Source organism: Lepidochelys olivacea (genome assembly GCF_965140295.1).
Source record: "Lepidochelys olivacea isolate rLepOli2 genome assembly, chromosome: 5".
NCBI classification, from domain to species: Eukaryota; Metazoa; Chordata; order Testudines; family Cheloniidae; genus Lepidochelys; species Lepidochelys olivacea.
Window position 1 is genome coordinate 96603489 of NC_140415.1, and position 23903 is coordinate 96627391.

The window sequence follows — 23903 nt, forward strand, 5'->3', positions numbered from 1 at the left end:
GTTAATGAAGCATGTGTACTTGTAATCACAGTCCTGCAAAGAAAAACATGGTACAATGAAAGTCCTTATGGGACATATTACAGCAGAAAAAAATCTCCCTATTACAAAATTTCTGTGAACACCTGGCCAAATCATGATAGTCATCAGATAAGGAGACACAAGGTTTTTTGTTCTGCTCATATCATTCTAGATAGACATTATATCGGAATAAAAGTCAGTTCGGACTTTGAAATTTACAGAACAAATCTAGTGAGCATGGTGCATGGATCAGCAGTATTCTGAAAGTCAACGGTGAAACTTAACATGTTTCACAACGAATGTATTATTATTTGTGTTACAGTATTGCCTAGAAGCCACAACCACTGAATGCATCCGATGAAGTGAGCTGTAGCTCACGAAAGCTTATGCTCAAATAAATTTGTTAGTCTCTAAGGTGCCACAAGTCCTTCTTTTAACCAATTTTTGTGTTCCAATATGCTAGGCACAGCAGTCCCTGCAATGAAGACTATACAGTCTAAATAGACAAGACAAAGTGTTGAAGAAAGGAAGTAGTATTATCCCTGTTTCATAGATAGGGAGCTAAAGGACTGAGAAATGAAGGGACTTGTCCAAGGTCATATAAGCTTGCATATGGCAGAACCAAGTAACTGAACCATGATCAACTGAATCTAATTCTAGTGCCTTAACCCAGATACCATTCTCTCTCTCATACTACTTATGTAAAACAATTTGTAACATTGCTTAATTCAGCTGTTCTCATGGTGAGAGGGATATGGCTATTGTGCAAATTCTTTTTTGTTACATGATTGGCCTTATATACAATGTGGTTATTTGTGTAGATGAATAATAATTATAATTTTTTTCTATGTGGGGAACCACACATTCACAACCAACAACAGAGGACAACTTTTTAATACATTTAAACTAAATTCTTCCTTGCATATAAATGTTCTATTACTGGAGAGGACATTGTAAATTAAAAGTACTTGGAATGATCATTTAAACATCCAAGGAACAGTAATGCCAGCTTAAGTTGTTATTGCTAAAGAGGATATCACTGTGTATTCAGCCATCCATAAGTATTTCTAATGTCACTTCTGGGTAGAAGACAGAGTTTGTTATGGGCAGATGTGGAGCGTGATGATGAGCTGACTAGATGGTTGAAATGTAAAAAAAAAAAAACAAATCCACCCTGGTTGCTGCAGAGAGCTTTTCAGAATTTGACTATATTGAATACTGCATGAAAGCAAACTATTTCTGAATATAAGAAAATGGGGGTGGGGGGGAAGGGAAATCAGCTGGATGCCAAATGGATGCAAATACCAATGATTTCAATGGGAATTGTTCTCATTTACTCCAAGTCTGAATTTGGCCCCATGTTTTTATGTCACTTTCTAAATTAGACAGTTCATCATTTACTCACTAACTATGAGCCATATGCCAAGTACCATTAATTTAAAGAGTTCAAGGTGTCCATTCCTATTATTTCTTATACTTGGAGGGTTATGTCCTGGATTGGACCTGAAATGTCTATGTGAACTGGCAGAACTCTGCTCAGGGAATTTATTCCTTTACTCAGATTAGCAAAAAAACAGCCTCAGGTTGATTTAAATGCTCCATGTACCTCACATGAAAAAAACACCCTTTTAAATCAGAAATCAGACTGGCTGAGTAGGAAGAAAACCTTCCTAGGGGATTTGTGTCTTTACAAAGCTGTGTCTAGTGAGAAAATAGGGTCTGAATCAAATTATTTGATTTACATCTATAGCCAATCACAGTGTCCACAAGTCCTGTCTCAAGTACCCAGTATGAGTTCAGTTGGAGCTGTTTCAGCCTGCATTGGTTTAGAACCAGTACAGAAATCACTAAACAGTTCAGACTTAAGTGTTTCAGATAATGTTCCCCTTACTGCCCCACAGTACACTTGTGGCCTTTCAAACCGCCATGCGCAGAAACGACTGCTCCTGGGAAGTTGTGACAAGAACTGCAGGACAAATACCCAGGAGACCATGCTAGCATGGACACAGGGCAAAACTACAGTGGTTCTGTACATGAATATGCATGGCTAATGTGGACGCTGTTTGTATTAGAATAGTGGGCCTTCATTAGCTCAGTTAGGAATGCTGCATTAAACAGAACAGATATGTCAACATAAATACAAACTATAACTATATTTGGTGATTCAGCCAAACTAATTAGATTCTTGGCTTTTTTTGTTAGGCTTTAAAACCTTGCTTCCATTTCCCCCCAAATCTCCTTGCTAGATATATTTAGTCTTTTCACCTAAGACTGAGCATGCTATTTATGTGTGTCACGCATTGAAACAAATTCTCTGCTTTTCTGCCATATGTGTCTTCTGGGCTGTTTCCTCTCTTTCTGACCAGGAGATGTTTGCTCAGACTGCCTGCTTATTTGTGGTGTGTGTTCACAATGCTAAAATGCTCCAGGAAGATTAATAAAAAATAGATGGAAAAGAGGAACAGATTCACTCAAAAATCCTACGTTGTACTCACTAGCTAGGGAAAGAAATTAAGTAATTCCAACTACAAATGACGTTAGTACCATATGTTAATTTTTATGTAGCCAGCCACTAAATCTGGCAACCTGAGATACAATTAGACATACATTAGCAGCCATGCTTTTCAATGCAGAATGGATATATATGTTTTGCTAATTACTTGACATACTCGCGGGAGTATCAGAAACCAACTCTGGTCCCTTGCTACTCTGTTAATCTATCTACTCCTGACTTAGAACAAAATTCTGCAGCATCTTTTGACACTATGCAACTCTCAAAATGTAGTAGAAATACAGTGACACCCTGCATGGGCTGGGGGGACAAGGAAACAGAGGGGCTGTGCTGAGGGACTCCATAGTCCTCTGTGGACTTTGTATCTGAGTGTGGCTGCTGCGCTCTGAATTTTATGGACCAGTGCATCACAACCCTGTGAGGTATGCCCATAGTGGTGGTCAGGCTGCATTGCTGCTCCCTTCCTGGATGCAAAGTATGAAGGACGGGAGTTTGTAGTTCCTCCATCCGTGCTTCTATTTGATCCTTTTAGCAGGGGACAAAGACTTCATCCTTAGATGAAAGGGATTACAGAGAATAAAATCCACACCCTGAAAATTTTGTTTAATATATTCGAGCAGACAGCCATGTGGAGTAGTGGCAGTGCAATGCAGTATCATCGTCATCTGAGTCTGATGGTTTTGGATGTGGAGTAGTACTCAGAATGTTGTTTGGTTTAATCGGGTATTTCTCCATTTCAGACCTCTTTGACGTCCACCAAAAAATAGGAGGAACACTTGAGAAAAGGGAAAGAAAGTTGAGAACAATGCAGCCCTATTGTTAATTACTTCCTCTCTCCTCCTCCCCCCTTCCCCCCCAACCCTGGCAAGCACTGGTATGACCAAGGGATTAATTTTTCCATTTTAACTTTGTACTTTACTTTTTGGTACAATTATCACACCAGCAGCCCATATATCATTGAAGAGCAGCAGTTCAATAGGCACTGCAAGTTGCTAATCAGAGTGTTACATTGCATTTTGTTACCTGAAAAATGTAAAGGCAATTCTGCACTGTGATTATTTACTATCATGTTCAAAATGGCGAAAAGGGAGGCAGATCTGACCAAGTGGCTGTTACAGGGTCAAATTCTGTTCTCATTTATAGCACTGTAAATCCAGACTAACTAATGGCTTTAAAGGGAAAGTTGAGTTCATTGAATTACTACAAATTTGGACCACTAATTATGAAGATGCTATAGTAATATGTTCTGTTTTATTGTTTTCAGAAGACCAAGCAGCTGTTAGGGATGTTTTCCAAGAAGAGTCTGAATCCATTCCGGAGTATACTGCTGAGGAAGAGCGACAAGACAACAGGTTATGGAGAACGGTAGTGATTGGAGAACAGGAGCAGAGGATTGATATGAAAGTCATTGAGCCTTACAAAAAAGTTATTTCCCATGGAGGTAGGGAACTCCTAAAAGCATTTTTAGAGTGATGTGAAAAATCATGCTTCGTCAGCCAGTGGGAAAACTGAGTTCATTCTTCAGCCACCCGTATAAACAACATGTTGGCTCAGACCCTCACATTACAGTAAATACTAGGGGGCCAGGTTCATGCCTGGGTTGCTGTTGCTGAAGACCCAGGTGCAGAGCCGAAAGTCCACTGAGAAGGAGACTGTGATGGCAAAAAAGCAGCTGCAAACTCCTGTCCATCAAAGGGCCAGCGGGCCACGAGCATAGACCTAAAAATTAGTGGTATTGTCAGAAAAGGGACATGGTCAATTTAACCATAGGATGCCCTGACTCAGCACATCTCCTGAGCAGTCTTTGCCAGCTGGGATCATATAGAGCCCCCAGTGGAACTTAAAGCCTCATCTGTGGCAGAAACCCCATAGGAGAATAATTGTATAGAAATACCACCTACCCTCCCTGCAGGGTGAATCTTTCTGGAGATATAGGGAGGTCAATTGGTTCAAGGCGGTATCATTTTCATATTTCTGTTCCATGGGTGAATTTGGGGTGAATTTAACCCTCAGAGTTTGGAAGTTCACTTGGAAAGACTGGATATGGGGTTTGGGTTATATCGCTCAGCAGTATTCCTTGTTGTGCTGAATTATTTCTCGGAGAGGCAATGGGCCTGATTCTGTTCTAACTTACACTGGGGAAAATCAGAAGTAACTCCAATGAAGTAAATTGACTTCAGCCAGTGTAAAACTGGTGTAAAGGGAGATCTACCTGAGTCAGGCCTAATGTTTGATTCAACCTGGGAAAGGTAGAAGTGAGACGATCATAGACTCATAAGACTGGAAGGGACCTCAAGAGGTCATCTAGTCCAGTCCCCTGCACTCATGGCAGGACTAAGTATTATCTAGACCATTCCTGACAGGTGTTTGTCCAACTGCGCTTAAAAATCTCCAGTGACAGGTACTTTAAACACCTAAGCATCTCAAACAGTAAACAAACGAATATAAATGCCTTATTAGCAGCATGATATTCATAGCATAAAATTCCCTTTCAGTAAAGAGTGAATGCTTTGGTTTTTGTATAGCCAGCTGTACTGAAAAATCTACTCTGTAGGTTATAGCTGTAATCATTTTTGCCTCATGAAGTATGCTCTTCCATGAGTCATTAAACTACTTTTATTCTGTGCATGACTGCAACCATTTTCCAGAGCAAGGTGTACAGTTCCAAATAGGAGGTGCAGTTAAAGGAAAAACTGCCTGTAATATATGCAGTGCTTCCCTGTGGCTTCAGCATATGTGCCATTGATTAACCGGGAACATTGCTAAAGTTATTTTCTGCCATTCATGAGCATCAGCCGTCAGCCTTTCACCAGCAATCCCAGCAAATATTTTATTTTGTGTTCCTTGCATACTTGGTAATTGTTAGACAAATCCATCAAATATAACTAGGAAAGTGACCTAATTTAAGCTGTGTACTTGTAGTATTGGAGAGGCAAAGTGGGTGAGGTAACATCTTTTATTGGATCAGCTTCTTCTGGTGAGAGAGACAAGTTATCAAGCCACACAGACTCTGCTTGAGGTCTGGTCAGGTCTTCCTCAATCCTTCTGGTCACTAACAACCTAAAAGCACCGCCAGTGTTGATACAGTAACTAAGCCAGCCCAAGTTATTTACCCCATTGGACTTGTTACCATAGATACTTAAAATAAGAACATTAAAAATAAATAAAAATGTCTTTCCATTGACATATCAGGTTCATGATCCCTTTGGATACACTATGCATATGAGAAGATTAATGGGAGTGCTGTTTATTAACTTTGAATGGTTGTTAACACAGTATAACCACTGAGGTCTTACGAGTTTTTCCACTGTTGTCGTGTTGCTCACTAGCAGTGTTACTGAAATTTAAGCTATCATTTCTACTACATTTTCAGGGTCAGATCCTTAGCTAGTATAAACCAGTATAGTTCCCTTGAAGTTAATAGAATTACAATTACATCAATCACTCATAGACTTGAAGGCCAGAAGGCACCATCATGATCATCTAGTGTGACCTATATTAAAGCCTGCAGAGACTCACATCACTCAGCGTACAAAAGGATTAATCATAAGTTAGAAAAGTCATTTTAACATCCAGAAAAACCAGTTTTCAACCATAACACCACTATTAAAGACCGTGAAGGTATTTCATAAATGGATGGTATAATTAAGGAAGAAAAACAGAAAGAATTGCAACATTGCTAGTGGTATTTATTTACATTTTAAATGTATGTGCCGAATAAACACCCTAGATGCATATACTATGAAAACATTTACAAACTTTCCAAATTAGTGCCCTTACATATGCATTTACAGTAGTTTCTATTAAAATGAAAATGAGTCAATGATATGACTGTCATGTGATTTCAGTGGGAGCAGGAACAGGCTCTTTGTCACACAATCCTACTGTTAAAATTACTGCTAACTTAGCTTTTGAGCAGGAACTGCCTTCTGTGTGGAATTCCGCCTTATCCTGTGATGGCTTTGTAATCATGGACAGTTTTCCACTGGGGACCAGACCACTCAATTCAGTTTTATGTATGAACTAATTAGGATTTAAATTCAGCTCTCCAGGAGTGAAAGCCAAGTGGTCTAGCCCATTCCCCACCATTTAGGTGCTCTGGGTCTGATTCTTCATGGCATTATACCAGGTTTACATCAATGCAACTCTGCTGAGCAAATGTAACAGAAATGATGACTTAACCTTAATGAAAAAAAGGTGAGTAGTGTGCAGCTCTATAACAAGTGTGCATTGCCTCAGACCTGTTTGACACATGCTTTCAACTTTCTCGTCCATCCTATTCTTGCCTGAAAGATCCAGTTAAATTAGGTGACACTAACTGAATCTGGCAAGCTGCCAAAAGTAGAAATGAAGCTGTCTGTTGTGACAGTAGTTTATGGCAATACTGTTTCCAAGAGAAGTGGCCCTGCCTCGCCTTTAGCACTCATTTTGGAAGTGGTGACCATTTTCTTCAGCGTAATAACCTGTTAAACTGACCCCTTATTTTGCTTCTGCCATCTTCCTTCTCTCCGGGCTGTTGTGTACTAAGAGATAGTGAGCACCTTGTCTTTGACATGGCTGATGGTTTTATCAGCAATATGTGCATGACATGTTCACCCACAACAGCAAGCTGCATGCTATTTGGTGAATTTTTGTCTGGCATCTTCTTATTCTTCAGACAGGAAAGTGTGACAAATGTATTCATTCCAATGCAAAGTTTTGTAAAGAACCACACAAATCTGAGCTGGAAACCTCTACTAAGTCTTCTAGCCCGTCACCTTGAAACTGCATGATTTGCTTTCAAAATGATTGCAGCTAGAATTTAACAGTTTAATCCTTGTAAAGGAAACATAAGAATCAGCAATACACACCAACACTACATTGACCAATTTAGAAACATTGGGTGAAATCCTGACCCCCCTGAAGTTAATGAGATTACAACCTTTATTTATCAAGACTCAGATCCTTCCCTCCTGCAGCTGCAGATGTGGAAATGATGCAGTTTCATTGCATATGTATGAGGCAGGATTTGGAGAGCCTGAGCAATTGGTATGGCATTACTACAAAGTCCACCTCCATCAGAGTCCTTTGCATAGATATTCAGGAGCAGGAGTAGGGCTGGTGGAGCCTGTCTGCTTAGATAGCAAAGAAAGGTGCTTGAGAAATAAATTAACTAGAGTTTAGATAGATCGACCACTACATGGATTCACTGGCCATATTCCTGAGAGGGATGGTGGTGTTCAGAATCTGAGCGGTGACCAGAGTGTGAGTGGAGAGGAATGGATAGTAGATACAGCTCTTCAGCCAAGGGCAGAGGTTTCCTTCCACACTAGCCCCTGGGGAAATTCCTCAATGATCAGTCTGGCTGCTTCCACTGAACAATGGGCAAGGAATTTGTGCCAACTCTTGTTAGCGTCTTCTGATGAAGGATTAAAAAGCACCACTGTCTCGCATGAACATTGCTTGTCCATAAGACAGCATAAAAAGAATATGTGATAGAAAAAAAGATTCCACATATCAAACTATGTGGTTAGGTGCACATTATCTTTTTGGGTTTATGTGGAACTGCAAGATAATGCCCTTAGCAGAGCTGTATAAAATACTGGACACATCTGCCACTGTGACCTGGTAATGCCAAGCTCCTGGGCAAGTTGAAAGGATTGGCTCTTGATTTCATTATGTTAGTTGTATAGGGAATCCCTAGACATTTCCTAATTTATGTAAGCAAGTAAATCCCATCCCAACTTTCAAAGAAGAGGAGAAAAATACTGCCTTGTTCTTGAATGTATGGACTTAATATAGCCCATTATTTAATACAGCTAATCTGATTTAATACAGCTCATGTTATTGGTTAGCTGAAGGCTATGTTGTCTCTTTCACCAACAGAAACTGGTCCAAGAGAAGATATTATCTCACCCACCTTGTCTCAGTTGAAGACTGTATCAGTTGCTGCTCTCCCTTTTGAGATTGGTACTTAAGTCTGAAAAAAAGGAAGAATAAAACAGGGGGGTTCAATGTTCTCCTCTAATTCCTGTTTAGAAAACTGGGTTATTCCCTCATTTGAAGGCCTCTGAATATGAAGATCTTACAAACATGAGAGTTGGCTGTCCTTTTTTCTCCTGCTTACTCCAAGTTCAGGAAAAAGCACATTTAATTGTTGGTTTGAAATAATGCAAGCTGCTGTGTGACTTTGAAAACTTCTGTGATTAGCATTGTTAATTGGATAATTGCAAATGTAAATATATGCTAATTCTGCCAATCGTCTTATTCAGATAAATTATATTTTATCAAATATGACATGTTTCAATTGTAAAAATTCAGGAGAACAAAACTGAAATCCTTCTGCAGACTACTTTCCAAAGTGAGGATTTGAAGCAATATGGTTCAATGGATAAACCGTGGCACTAAGAGACAGGAGACTGATCCAGGTCACAGGCTTGATGTGAACCTTTTTCTTCTCAAAAAGAAAAGGAGGACTTGTGGCACCTTAGAGACTAACAAATTTATTTGAGCATAAGCTTTCGTGAGCATCTGATGAAGTGAGCTGTAGCTCACGAAAGCTTATGCTCAAATAAATGTGTTAGTTTCTAAGGTGCCACAAGTCCTCCTTTTCTTTTTGCAGATACAGACTAACACGGCTGCTACTCTGAAACCTGTCATTTTTCTTCTCAGTCACTGATCCTCTCTCTGTATCACTGTGCCCATTTGTAACGTGAAGATAATTATATTTTCTGTCCTTTATAAAACATTTGAGATCCTTGAATGAGAGATGGTGTATGCATGTGTGACCAGCCCCACCACCACCTCAATTGGTCAGCACTTGGGCAAACTCCTTGCTGGGAGGGGACACCTTTGCCCATGCCCTTTTGACTGAGACTGGGTGGGAATTAATCTCCAGAAATCCTTTTGCCTCCTGTTCCTTAGATGTTGAAAACTTTGCTCCCTTGAGGAGCGGTCTACTTGAAATACCCACCCAGCAGCAGATTTCCTTAAAACAAGATTGAAAACAGAGAGAAAAGGGAATTAACACATAAGGACCAGTTTGCCTAATACAGCTCTCTCTCACTTACCTTCTTATTAGCTAAATTATGAAAGACATTTTCATCTTAGTTCTAGAGACAAAAGAATGCTCTTACTCTTACATGTCTAAAAAGCTAGTCCTCTCTGATCTTCCTTGATAAGTCGCTGCACAGAGAGAATTCCTCTTTTGCGCCTACATCTAACCTGTTTATCCAGGTGTTCATTACTAAATTCAAAAAACCACCTCTGCATTTCTGTAGGAATGCTTTTGCATGACTCCTGTCCAGGGAAAAGTTCAGTCAGGGTTGCCCTTACCAGGATCGTCTTCTAACCACCTCTACCCTACAACTAAATTTCTCCCAGCCGTCTCGTCACCAAACTGATATGTCAAAAGCTCTGGTGATTTTCATTTCTTTAGATTAACTACAGCAATCAGTGTTTGTCCTGAGCTATTGTTCCCTTCTATGGGAGCCAACTCATGCCCCCCTTGTGACTATACCAAGTCTCCATCTCTGCTGGCGGCAGAGGTAGCTGGGATTTTAAATACTGGGCTTAAACAAAAGGATTTACTTGATCTCCATTAGGCTTAAAAAATTAGATTAAAAAAATCACCATATTCCAGGCCTCCCATAATTATTTTCTTTTTAAGATGATCTTGTTAAGAGCCTTTACTGCGAGACAAATGCCTTTTTGTTTGTTCCACAGGATACTATGGTGATGGTCTAAATGCCATCATTGTGTTTGCTGCATGTTTCCTGCCAGACAGCAGTCGAGCTGATTACAATTATGTCATGGAAAATCTTTTCCTGTGAGTGATATGTGTGAACAATGTGACAGTCTTTTGCGTTAATACGTATAATTACGTACTGATAGATAAGCTGTGTTTAATTAAGAGATCATTTAGAATATTAAAGGGGGTGATTTGAATGCTATGGGGAAAAACTGCCTCAGGTAGAATGCTCAGTGAAACACTCCTTGGCTCTAAAATCATTAAATCACTTCACCAGTGAGTGCCAGTCCTACTTGTAGGGGAGAGCAGCCTTTCCTGCCTTTAACCCTCAGTTCATTTTTCAAATATTATTATTTGTATTGCGTAGCACCTAGGAGTCCCAGTCTTGGACCAGGGCCCCATTGTCCTAGGTGCTGCATAGACACAGAACAAAAAGACTGTCACACAGGGGCACCATTTCAGATTCGGGGTGGGGGGGCTGGGGGGGGGGAAGGGACAACTTTAATCATGATTCCAAGGGTTACTTAGAAACCTGGAAACTCTAGGTTTTTTGCAGATAAAAGGAGGGACACAACCAAAAATTATAACTCAAGGGGGCGGGGGGGTGCCTCAGCACAAAAAGTTTGAAAACCACTCAGGGTGCAGGCAGGGGATATCTAGGGGCTGTGTACAGGAGGGGTATAGCTCAGGGTGCAGGGAGACAGGTAGCTAGGGGCTGTGTGCAGGCAGGGATGTAGCTCAGGGGATAGCTAGGGGCTGTGTACCGGGAGGGGTGTAGCTCAGGGTGCAGGGAGACAGGTAGCTAGGGGCTGTGTGCAGGCAGGGATGTAGCTCAGGGGACAGCTAGGGGCAGTGTACCGGGAGGGGTATAGCTCAGGGTGCAGGGAGACAGGTAGCTAGGGGCTGTGTGCAGGCAGGGATGTAGCTCAGGGGATAGCTAGGGGCTGTGTACCGGGAGGGGTGTAGCTCAGGGTGCAGGGAGACAGGTAGCTAGGGGCTGTGTGCAGGCAGGGATGTAGCTCAGGGGACAGCTAGGGGCTGTGTACCGGGAGGGGTATAGCTCAGGGTGCAGGGAGACAGGTAGCTAGGGGCTGTGTGCAGGCAGGGATGTAGCTCAGGGGATAGCTAGGGGCTGTGTACCGGGAGGGGTGTAGCTCAGGGTGCAGGGAGACAGGTAGCTAGGGGCTGTGTGCAGGCAGGGATGTAGCTCAGGGGATAGCTAGGGGCTGTGTACCGGGAGGGGTGTAGCTCAGGGTGCAGGGAGACAGGTAGCTAGGGGCTGTGTGCAGGTAGGGATGTAGCTCAGGGGATAGCTAGGGGCTGTGTACCGGGAGGGGTGTAGCTCAGGGTGCAGGGAGACAGGTAGCTAGGGGCTGTGTGCAGGCAGGGATGTAGCTCAGGGGATAGCTAGGGGCTGTGTACCGGGAGGGGTGTAGCTCAGGGTGCAGGGAGACAGGTAGCTAGGGGCTGTGTGCAGGCAGGGATGTAGCTCAGGGGACAGCTAGGGGCAGTGTACCGGGAGGGGTATAGCTCAGGGTGCAGGGAGACAGGTAGCTAGGGGCTGTGTGCAGGCAGGGATGTAGCTCAGGGGATAGCTAGGGGCTGTGTACCGGGAGGGGTGTAGCTCAGGGTGCAGGGAGACAGGTAGCTAGGGGCTGTGTGCAGGCAGGGATGTAGCTCAGGGGACAGCTAGGGGCAGTGTACCGGGAGGGGTGTAGCTCAGGGTGCAGGGAGGGGCTGTATCCAAAGGGGTGCTGCTGCTATTGCTGGGCCGGCCATGTGCTCAGTCTCTAGTTGGCCCAGAGGGGGCAGATCCGTGGGGCAGGAGCTGGGGCGAGGGGCGCGCTCTGCCCACCTGAGTACACAATGGGCAGGAGGAAGGGGACTCCCCAACATCAGCCTGCGGCCAGTTCTGCACAGCAGATCAGGAGGCAGGCTCCCAGTCCCAAGCAGCATGGCCAGTGGTAGCTCAGTGGTGAGGAGGCAGGGGCAGGGCAGCGGCTGCACACTGCAGTGGGGCAGGGCAGCGGGGGAAGGAGGGCAGCATCTTCCCTCCTGATGCAAACTTCACCCAAATGTGGCACAAAACTTGGGGGGAGGTGGCAGATACCCCCTCTCCCCTACCTTCCCTAGATGGGACCCTTGCAGTCACTGCCGCGAAAAGTTTAGGACGATTCCCGACTCCAGCTGCTTCTGAGTCAGGCACTACGAATGGCAATTGCCAGTGAGGAAGGACATACGAATTTGACCAAGTGAACCCAACTTTGTTTTAATTTTTAACAACAAAGGTAACTCCTAATGGCGACTTGTTCTGGCAGCAAATAGCTGGAGAAGGCAATGGCTGCCCTGAGCTGTCTCCAGTCTGCCTCACTCTGCTACTGAAATCCTAATCTGGCTGAGCCTCCAAGGTCCACAAACCTGATTAAAATGAAAGTCATAGAATCATAGGACTGGAAGGGACCTCGAGAGGACATCTAGTCCAGTCCCCTGCACTCATGGCAGGATTAAGTATTATCTAGTCCTGGTGAGCTTGCACAGTTCAAAGGCCAACCAATGCCTGGCCTTACACAGGCTGCTGCATAAGGAAATGGTGAACCTGACCATTAAAGCACAACTCCCTGCAGTTCTGTCCCCCGGAACACAAATGAGGGGTTCATGCCTAATTCATAGGAAAGATTGTCTCAGCTCGGGATAAAATATGACCCATACAATATAAGGCTTAATGGTGGATCATATTTGAAGCATACCCTAATAAGGTAACCAAAACACAATACAGCAAAAAAGAAACCCTGCAACCACAGGTGCTGGAATTAGAGGTGCTGCTGCACGCCCCAGCTTGAAGTGGTTTCCATCATACAGAGGGTTTACCACCTGGTTCAGTGCCTCTCAGCACCCCCACTATGCAAATTGTTCCAGCACCCCTGCCTGCAACACCACAAACAGAAAAACAACAGCACTTGATTTCCTCCCTGTTCAGACCATTACTAGTATTTTTCTGAAAGGAGCTGCTGCATCTAAATCCGACCTATCATCACCAGCAGTCAACTGAGCTACGAACAGAGTAGCATCCTCGAGATGCAAAAAACAACAGAGCATAATTATGACTCAGATTGAACAATTATTCTGTGACTTAGTTGAACCCCTCAGTTTTTAAGTAAAGTTGTGTGTAATCAGGATAGACTTATAGAGGAGGAGTCTTTAAGGGTTAAGAGCTAGATTTTTCTCTCAATTATGCTACAGTAAATAACAAATAATTTCATTGCCTTCAAGACTTAAAAGCTTCCCCACTCAAGGCTATCAGCAGGGTCCATTTTTTTTTTAACTCCATTGTTTTCACTGGGATTACTTCCGATTTATACCAGTGTAAATGAGAGCAGAATTTAGACCTGTGTCTTCAACTTGTCTTGCAACTGGCAGACTCCTGTTTCTTTCATACACAGAGGTTCAGGGTAGTGAAACTACAGAGGAAGTATCTGGCCACCCATTTATTTTGTTTGTGGCAGGGTAGGGGTATGTGCATGGAACCAAAGAGATGTCAGTATATGGATCCCTAGTACAACAGGCTATAAATATATGTGCATAAATTCTTCCTAGTTAATTGTATGAGGAATCTCGGGGAGTTCTGCATCCCCTCATTTTATTATCTAGCACTTCTTGGCCTTAAGCAAAGTACTTTGCATAGGTAATCCTGCAACTGCAATGCTGTATTCACCAGATGTCAGCTCCATATCAGTGATTTTACAATCTATGACCAGCAATTGGGCATTTAGTTGTTTCATACTTTACCTACTGCGGTTACAGTGCCCTTTGGGTCATCAAAGCTTTCTGTCGTCAATTTGTTACCTTGACTAATCCGGTTGGATACTGAGAGTCTGGGCCAAGATTCAAACCCCAGGAGACAGCAGCTGCTGATGCCCTTCCCTGGGATGCTGCAGACCCAGACTGAAATGCCTGCTGTCTCAACTGCAGCTCCTTAATCCTCAGCATGTTAGAGGCAAACAGTTACAAGTTCCACACAAGAATCAGTCCACAACCCGCTAAAACTATTTGCTGAAGTCTGAAGAGACAGTTTGTGCTTTCAAACTCAAGTAGAGCACTGTAGAAGAATCTCTCCAGTCACTAAGACATTTCCTTTCACCCACAATTTATTTTATTAAAAAGGAAAAAAAAATCTTTCATTCTCATGAGGTAGATGAGGAGCCAGGCATCATAAGGGTGGCTGTTTTTTCCTAAAATGGCAATTGCTGTAATTCAGCCATGTTACTGATCACAATAGCATTCACTTATGGAAACAGGGAGGAAGCAGTCTCTCCACTTCAGGAATTACTAGGTGAAATTCTATGGCTTGTGTTATGCAGAAGGTCAGACTAGATGATCATAATGGTCATCTCTAGCCTTAAAATCTGTAAATCACTCTCTCTTTATTCTTGCTGTTTATTATGATTGACTATCTGTATAGCACCCACCAACCCTCTGCATTTTATACACATAAAAAGACTTGCTCCCTTCTCCAAGGTCCCAGTCCTGCAAAGATTTACACGCCTGCTTAAACTTAGGCATTGTGCGTAGTCCCACTGACGATTCACTGCAATGAGAAGTCAGCTTTAAATTCCACAGGATTACTCACAGTGCGTAAAGTTCAACATATGTATGCGTCTTTGCAGGGTCGAGGCCTAAGTAGACAACATAGAAATGCAAAAGGGAAGAAAGGCAATAAAAAGTACTGTGAGTCAGTAGCAAAGTGTGACACTAGTCTGGGTAGTTCCATGAATTTAATTTAATTAATGTATCCTTATATTTATTTAAAATGGGATTACAAATACTCCCGGAAGGTGAGAACTGGGCTTCAGATTCTTGTTTGGAAGAGCAATATTTTAAGAAAGGATTTAAAGGAGGAGAGTAGACTGTGAGGTGCTCAAAAACAACAGTGATAAGGCCCATTAAATACATAGGTAAAGGTTTCCCTGCCATTTTTATAAAGACACAGCCCTAGGGCTGGATGGTAGAGTCCAAAATTTTTTGCAAGGGATATTAAACTTCATGCTTCAGGGTATAAGCCAATTTCTAACTATTGCAGAGCAAAGTTGCAGTGTTCTGCTAACGTCTACAGGCTTCTAACAAACGTTTCAGCAGATTGCTCAGGCTTTAGGCTGTTCTGGTGACAACAAGGCCTTTAATGGAAGATGCTATGTTTAGGCACAACACATTTCTGAAGGTCGTTTATCAACTTTTTCCTCTCTCAAAGGCAAAGACTCTGAAAATGTGCTCAGCCTTTCTACCAGTGGCATCAGTGTTGCAAAGCTGGATGAGACCTAATGGGGTTGGGGGGAGAGAGGTGATCATCTGTTTCTGTGGAGACAAGACCAGAATTTAAATTGTCCTGTTATTGGCGACTACCATGGGGGTGAATCTGGCCAACAGAGTGCAGTCCTGTCAAACTATTGTAGGGTTGGGGATTCATATTAGCATTATGTAGGTCTCAGGGATTTTTATGTTCAAAAAGGACCCTGTGGTTAGAAGTACTAAGGGGTATTCTGTCCCTTCAGCAGAAGCAGGGAGGTTCATACTGCTTCCTAGCTGGTTTAATAGTTTTGGAATTCAAAAGCTTGGTAATACCTGTCACTCACAGACCCAGGAGATAGGATCTGTTGCACCTTCTGAGAACAAGAATTACAACTAAGTGTCTTTATGTTCCTTTTTTTTTTTTTGTCTTATTTTCCCTAGTAAACATGCCAATGACTAACGATGAAGCTAAGTTTTTCTTTGTCTGTGCTAGTCAGATCTCAGCACCACTTGGAATTTAATTATCTTGGTCTCCCTTGTTGACTGTTGGCATAATGTGTTTAAATGGGGTAAAAACCCCACCCGTAATGATGGAAGTGTTCCAGACTCACTTTCTGAAAGGAAGTTTTCCTAAGGAAACTATATTTTTCTGAAGCTGAAGATATGTTTATAGCTTGCAGGATAAGCAACCCCAAACTAGCTTTGAGTCAGTTGTCAATGTCTGCTTTTAATTTAAAGCAAAATGAAAAGCTGTTTTAGTCTAAGTGTGCTTGTATTAATTAATTTATGCCTAATTATGTGGTTTTGATTAGGGATAAATGGATAAAAGATTGCTCACTCACAGGCTTTTACTCTCCAATCAGATATGTAATAAGTACCTTAGAGCTGATGGTAGCTGAAGACTATATGATTGTCTACTTGAATGGAGCAACACCACGAAGAAAGATGCCTGGATTTGGCTGGATGAAAAAATGTTACCAGATGATTGATAGACGGTGAGCACTGTATATTTTCCTCCTTGACCACACCCACTATTTTAAATGCCACCCTTTGACACTTCTCATTATCGAGCCTGCTCTTAGATTATTGATTGCATATAGTGTTTCTATGTGACATTTTTATTTTTAAGAAGCTGAAGCATTTTTCTTTCCAACTTAGGTTAAGGAAGAATTTGAAATCATTTATAATCGTTCACCCTTCTTGGTTTATCAGAACTATCCTAGCAGTGACACGACCTTTTATAAGGTATGTAATACATATCAGTTTTATTTTTACTCAGTGTCCTTCAAAACATAGAAGCCCATGAATGGTCAGAAATGGCTTTAGCACAGGACTTGCTTGTTCCTGATGGCCTTCCACAGATGCATGCTTAATTTACAAGTCCTTGCACGTCACTTCCCAGGTCCTGGAAGATGAAGTGTGTATTGGGGTATTTGCAAAACCTTACTACACATGAACAACTGGAGTAAGAAATTGCATACATCATAGGCACCCAGTTGGACACCTGTATTTGTGTGTACAAGTGGGACTCTCTTATTTTTTTAATTGGCCTTAACTGTTAAGGGTATCTTGGACCATCCCTGCACAAAGCCCAAGTGGGTGTTTTATTGAAATTTCTTAGTTAGAAAACTCATGATGTGGATTACTTAATTACTTATTGTCCAGTGGTCAAGCTCCTGATCGGCCCTTAAAAAAAGGGCCAGAGAGCAATGACTGAGCAGCACATCCAGCCTGAAGATGAAAATGAAAACAGGCCTTTATCCTCAGTTTCCTTGTAAACGCTGGTTGAAACTATAGTAAAGAACAAAACTGTCAGACACATAGATGAACATAATTTGTTGGGGAATAGTCAACATGGTTTTTGAAAAGGGAAAACATGCCTCACCAATCTACTAGAATTCTTTGAGGGCTCAACAAGCATGTGGACAAGGGGGATCCCGTGGATATAGTGTATTTAGATTTTCAGAAAGCCTTTGACAAGGTCCCTAATAAAAGGCTCTTAAGCAAAGTAAGCAGTCATGGGAGGGAAGGTACTCTGATGGATTGGTAACTGGTTAAAAGATAGGACACAAAGGGTAGGAATAAATGGTCAGTTTCCAGAATGGAGAGAGGTAAATAGTGGTGTCCCCCAGGGGTCTGTACTGGGCTCAGTCCTATTTAACGTATTCATAAATGATCTGGAAAAAGGGGTAAACAGTGAGGTAGCAAAATTTGCAGATGATACAAAACTACTCAAGATAGTTAAGTCCCAGGCAGACTGCGAAGAGTTACAAAAGGATCTCTCAAAACTGGGGGACTGGGCAACAACATGGCAGATGAATTCAGTGTTGATAAATACAAAGTAATTCACATTGAAAAACATAATCCCAACTATACATATAAGATGGGGTCTAAATTAGCTGTTACCACTCAAGAAAGAGATCTTGGAGTCATTGTGAATAGTCCTCTGAAAACATCCACTCAATATGCAGTGGCAGTCAAAAAAGCAAACAGAATGTTGGGAATCATTAAGAAAGGGATATATAATAAGGCAGAAAATATAATATTGCCTCTATATAAATCCATGGTACAGTACGCTCACATCTTGAATACTGCGTGCAGATGTGGTCGCCTTATCTCAGAAAAGATATATTGGAATTGGAAAAGGTTCAGAAAAGGGCAACAAAAATGATTAGGGGTATGGAATGGCTGCCGTACGAGGAGAGATTAATAAGACTGGGACTTTTCAGATTGGAAAAGAGATGACTAAGGAGGGATATGATAGAGGTCTATAAAATAATGACTGATGTGGAGAAAGTAAATAAGGAAGCGTTATTTATTCCTTCTCCTAATACAAGACCTAGGGCTCACCCAATGAAATTAATAGGTAGCAGGTTTAAAACAAACAAAGGGAAGTATTTTTTCATAGAACACACATTCAACCTGTGGAACTCCTTGCCAGAGGATGTTGTGAAGGTGAAGACTATAACAGGGTTAAAAAAAACTAGATAAATTCATGGAGGATAGGTCCATCAATGACTATTCGCCAGGATGGGCAGGAATGTTGTCCCTAGCCTCTATTTGCCAGAAGCTGGGAATGGGTGACAGGGGATGGACCACTTAATGATTACCTATTCTGTTCATTCACTCTGGGGCACCTGGCAATGGCCACTGTTGGATGACAGGGTACTGGACTAGATGGACCTTTGCTCTGAGCTGTTATGGCTGTTCTTACGTTATAATCAGGTAATTCCTCAGTGAGCACTCACACCAAAAGGGAAGGCTCCACTCCCTATGTTTTCTTTTAGTGGGATATTGTGAGGGGGGAAATGAAATCATGTGTGGCATTTCTGTGTTTCAGTTCAAAATTCAGCAGCAAGATCCAGTATGTTGGCACGTTGGCAGAACTCAGTGAGCTGATTCCAATGGAATATGTACACATTCCAGAGAGTATTGTCAAGTAAGTGAAGCATAATAAAAACGAATGTACTTGTACCGGTGAAAAAAGTTACCATCATCCAAACAAGGTATTGTTATTTGCAAGCCTGAACTATAACCAGATTTTGCTTCTAAATCTGATTTCACATGGAGTGACATGATTATTTGTGATGTTTGGATTGGAGGGCTCGTATTCAAGAGTCTATACGGGAGTTAGAAAACTTTTAATTTTATTAAGAATTATTAAGAGTCAGCATTAATTCAGCTGCACGAGCAGGAGTGAGCCAATTCCAGTTTTGTCTGGTTCCACAAAAATTCCACCCCACTCTGAAGCAGTAAAACATTCAGTCAATGAAACACAAGAAAGAGTTATTATCTAATCAGAACAAACTCTTAATTCACTAATCATAACCTGAAGCCAGGACAGGAAAGCTTAATCCTTTCATGAGTATCCCACTACATTTTGAATGATTGCTCTGCAGTTAAGTCTTACTGTGCTTTTTGTCTTTAATCTTACTGCACTTAGGACCGAAGCAATCATTCAAAGATAGCCAATTGATAAGATCACTGTCTTTTGCACAGTGAAAGCCCTGGGGCTCACCTATTATCTTTTGTCAAATAATTGGGAAAAGTAACTCATGAGCAAGACTAAAAGAAAATGGAAAACAGCAATTAGCCTGGTGAGGAAACTATATTGCTTCCATAAGTAGTAGTGGGGCAAACAAGGAAATACCTGCCCTGGTTGGAGGTGCTTGTGACATCTCTAAAAGAAAGGTTCTTCACACTAGGGCAGGGGTGGCCAACCTGAGCCTGAGAAGGAGCCAGAATTGACGAATGTACATTGCCAAAGAGCCACAGTAATACGTCAGCAGCCCCGCATCAGCTGTTCCCCTGCTCCCAGGGCCTCCTGCCCACCTGCAGCCCTGCCAATCAGCACCTCCCGATCAGCTGTTTCCTGATGTGCAGGGAGGGGAGGGGGGAGGAGCAAAGGCACTGCAGGCTCAAGGGAGGGGGTGGGAAGGGATGGAGTGGGGGCAGGGCCTGTGGCGGAGCCAGGGGTTGAGTAGTGAGCACCCGCCCCCGCCCCCCCAGCACACTGGAAAGTTGGTGCCTGTAGCTCCAGCCCTGGAGTCGGTGCCTGTACAAGGACCCGCATATTAACTTCTGAAGAGCCGCGTGTGGCTCCGGAGCCGCAGGTTGGCCACCCCTGCACTAGGGTATACATACTCTTCTCTTCGTGCAGATTTATTTTGCAAAGAAGGGGTCTTAGCACACTTCCTTTGCCTTGTTCAAAACCGGGTATGTCTGACACACGGAAGAAAAAAATAATGCATGTCAGAGATAATGTAACTTTGCAATAATGATCCATAAAGAAACTATGATTGACTTCCAAGTTTTTTAATCTTACTAAATAATTTCAGCCTCTCCCTCGTTTTCAGTTCTGCAATAGATGACAATCTGAGATGAGTATCGATGCTGTCCTATATTTCACAAGCTATTCAGTGTAGCTGTCAGAGATGCATACAAAATGCCTCAATCTATATGATAGATTTAACAAACATCTTTCAGTTGCATTTATAAAAAACATTTGGGTTCAGGGAGCAGGAAATGAGATGTTTTGAGATATGCAAGCTCCTCAGATTCAATAGCTTTGGAAGGCATAGTGATGCTGGTAAAGGTAGTTCAGTACAACTGAAGTTCTGGCGAGTAAGATGATGCACAGACAGTGGAGATTTCATTGTCTGTGCGACTACTTTACTGGCAGGATAAATGTGTCGATGAGGCGTAGTTATAATACTCAGCTGGCAGTTTTTGATCTGAAAAAGTTGAAATGGATTCATGTCCCAGACGTGCAAATGCTCTCTACAAATGTCCTCAACCCTTTCTCTTTTATTTTGTTTTCTTTCTTTCCTTTCTCCTTCTGTACTTCATGGCATCTTTCTTGCCCCTCCCTCCTTGATCCTTTTTTAACTCATCGTCATTCCCCTGGTCTCTTTTCCCCCCTCCCTACTTTTCCTGCACCGGTTTCTGTACCTGTACAAGGGGGGTGATCTGAGGGGCCAGGAGAGGTGTCTTGCATCCCAGGCTGTAAGTGCACATGCTGCTGCCAGCAGCAAGAAGAGCAGCGTACTGTGCTCCAGTTTGTCTCTTCCCTGCCTGCCGTGAGGAACCCTGCTCTGATTAGAAGAATTAATGGAGCAGAGACCACAACAGTTAGCACCCTGCTTCCTTTGTTGAGTAGTGCAGGGTTTGCCTCTTCACCAACAGCAAGTCTGCTGGACCCATGGACAAAAGAAGGATTCATGCCAGTTTTTTTACTTGTTTTGTTTTTAGTCAGGATGCATTCAAAATAGATTAGGTTTTTGTTTTGTGGTTAGGTTTGGTTTTTAAGTGGAATAAAGTTTGCTCATTTTTCTACTTCTATATTATTTGAATTTATAGATGTTTCCCCTTCGTTCACTTTTATCTTGTAAGGTATGATGAAGAGAAGTGTTTTAAGAGAAGAATGAGGTAATATTCTTGCTCTGCAGCTCATGCTACTGTCCATAATGGAGTGAACACGTGTGAACCAGCCTTTCACATATAGGTGACCTCAACAGCTGATTGAGAGAGGTTTCCTGTGCATTTGCTTGTATGTAATTTGCTGTCTTACTTCCCCCTTCGAGCTGTTGAGATCAGCCTCCTTTGCAACTAAAACCTACTACACTGGAAAAATCCTTGACTTGGCTGAGGCTGCAGCTAATTTACTTGTATCTGGTAGAGCAATGGAATGTTTTCAGCTTCGTACAGCGAGCATGCCTCAAACCCCTGCTACTTTTATGTGTCTGCCTCCAGATGAGCTCAACAAGGAGTTACAGAGTAAAAGAGGGTAAAACTGAACAGGCAAAAATGACGCAATATTGAATAGAAGAACCTTAGGGACAGTGCAGAAAATGGAGTGAATATTTTAGAAGCATGTACCTTACTTGTTCTTTGCTCTGCTATTGCTCTGCTTCTCTCTTATGCTCTGCTTGCTTCTTCTTTGTTTCTTCTCTACATCAATAACTTTTACTCATGCAGACTGGATGAAGAGCTGAGGGAAGCATCAGAAACAGCTAAGTAAGACACTATTCAGCTTGCTGCTGGCATTACTTTCACTTGGTTTACAGGAATGGATTGAGTGTAACTTCACATTATGTTTTCCACTGCCGTCAGATCTTCAGTGCTTCAGGACTGAGCCCTGGTACCTCTAGGCTTGGCAGTTGATATCCCCAGCACCTCTGGGCTCGCTGCATCAGTTATGAATGTAAAAAAATGGCTTGAGCCTCGGCACCTAATTACTTGAGCCCCAGCACTTCTTTCAATTAAGCACTGCAGATCATAATCTGAATTACTGTAGAAGGATGCCACATTTGAGAATCCATTTCCTTCTCTCTCACAAAGGTTTGCTGTTGACGTCAGTGATCAGCAGGGGCCTAGTTTTCTGTGATTAAAATACCCCCAAAATTCTCCAATAAAAAAAACATAAAAACCTCATGTTTTTCTGTGACTAAAATCAAATGCTGAAGTTTAGTTTCCCTAGCCACAATATATATAGGTATCAGTTGAACACAATGGTTTATTGAACCCCGTTTATCTGACCTAATTGGGACCAGTGTCAGCCCTGGGTAGCGGGGCTCAGGCTGTCAGCCCCGGTTTGGTTAATACGAAGAACCGGATAATGGAGCCTCAGATAAACAGGGTTCTACCGTATATGTTTTTAGTTTTTCACAAAATGTAAAAAGTAAAGATTGTCTGTGAAAATGCAAATTCCATATTTTTCTGCGGCAAACTGATTTCTAGGATCCCTGCTGATCAGTCCTTTAGAGTAGTTCCTTAAGCATTCCACCTACCCCACTCATGAGATGACTTACTCTATTTATGATATCCAGTGTGGACACTTTTCAAAAACGAAAAATTACACTGATTTACTCAGTGAAGCTGGGCCATGATGTAGCTGAATCACCAGATGGGTTGACTGACATACCCTCAACTGGGTACACAGTAAATCAGTGGTTCAGCTGGGGATCAGACCCTAGTATCCTTCTGGCTCCCATGCCTTTGCTTTGAGCCTAAGACACACTCAGACAGTATGGAAGAAGAGCACTGTAGAAGTCCCTAGATAGAGACACACAACACTTCACTTTCACCAAGTTATGGGTAATGAGAGTGGATACTATGATGACAAAAAAACTTTTAAAATGTGGCCTGTTCCAGATTTCAGTTGGGATAAAGCAATTTTGCAGTGTTCTGGGGCAAACGAGTCTTGAATTAACTGCATGAGCTTTAGCTAGCACAGCCTTAAAATACAATCCTGGTTTTCCATTTCAGATTTATAACTATAGATGACTCAACACTGCCATTTTTGAAGAAGTTAAAATTTATCAAAGATATTAATTCAAATTGCCCTGTAGATGATCAAACTGTTATTCCAATGCTACACCAAAAGCTAAATTATAGTGGGTTTTTTTTTTGTAGAGCATATTTTTTCTTGTGCACATTAGTCATAAGGTCCCTGAAGAAGGGAGTTGCATCTGCAGGTCCTATCTGACTTCTTTCCCTACTTTTTTGGAACCAGCCACTGTTTTTGAAGATTCTCTTCGGTCTCCTCCTTTTGCTTTATGCAGTTTACATTTTCAGCCATGCAGTTTTGTGTCTGTTGTATTGATTCCTGATGCCTCCTCATTTGTGGTCAGACATTCCCATCAAATTATTTTGAGAATTCAGCCTGTATAGCCACAGAAGAGAAAGGCGACATGTAAAAAATCCAAAATACTTGTATTCACCTTATATACACCAGCTGTTAGTCTGGGAGAAACTTGACTGACTCAGTGCCAGTAGCAAAAGCTCACATTTAAATCGCCCTTGTAAACAGCAAATATCTGATATTTGTGTGCATGTGACATCAGGCATTTACCCAGACAC

The 23903-nt window shown here is 42.2% G+C and overlaps 1 protein-coding gene across 1 annotated transcript in view; it reads left to right on the forward strand.

Moving 5' to 3' along the window:
• The window catches only part of PRUNE2 (prune homolog 2 with BCH domain), a gene marked incomplete at its 5' end in the record, with an annotated part of 185171 nt that overhangs the window by 154545 nt on the left and 6723 nt on the right, over positions 1-23903 (forward strand). Inside the window, 7 exons of the mRNA XM_084629293.1 lie at positions 3795-3971; positions 10235-10337; positions 16406-16537; positions 16701-16787; positions 18883-18981; positions 21435-21470; positions 22020-22058. Of these exons, the coding sequence (XP_084485419.1) occupies positions 3795-3971; positions 10235-10337; positions 16406-16537; positions 16701-16787; positions 18883-18981; positions 21435-21470; positions 22020-22058 (673 nt within the window). The remainder of the gene's footprint in view (positions 1-3794; positions 3972-10234; positions 10338-16405; positions 16538-16700; positions 16788-18882; positions 18982-21434; positions 21471-22019; positions 22059-23903) is intronic.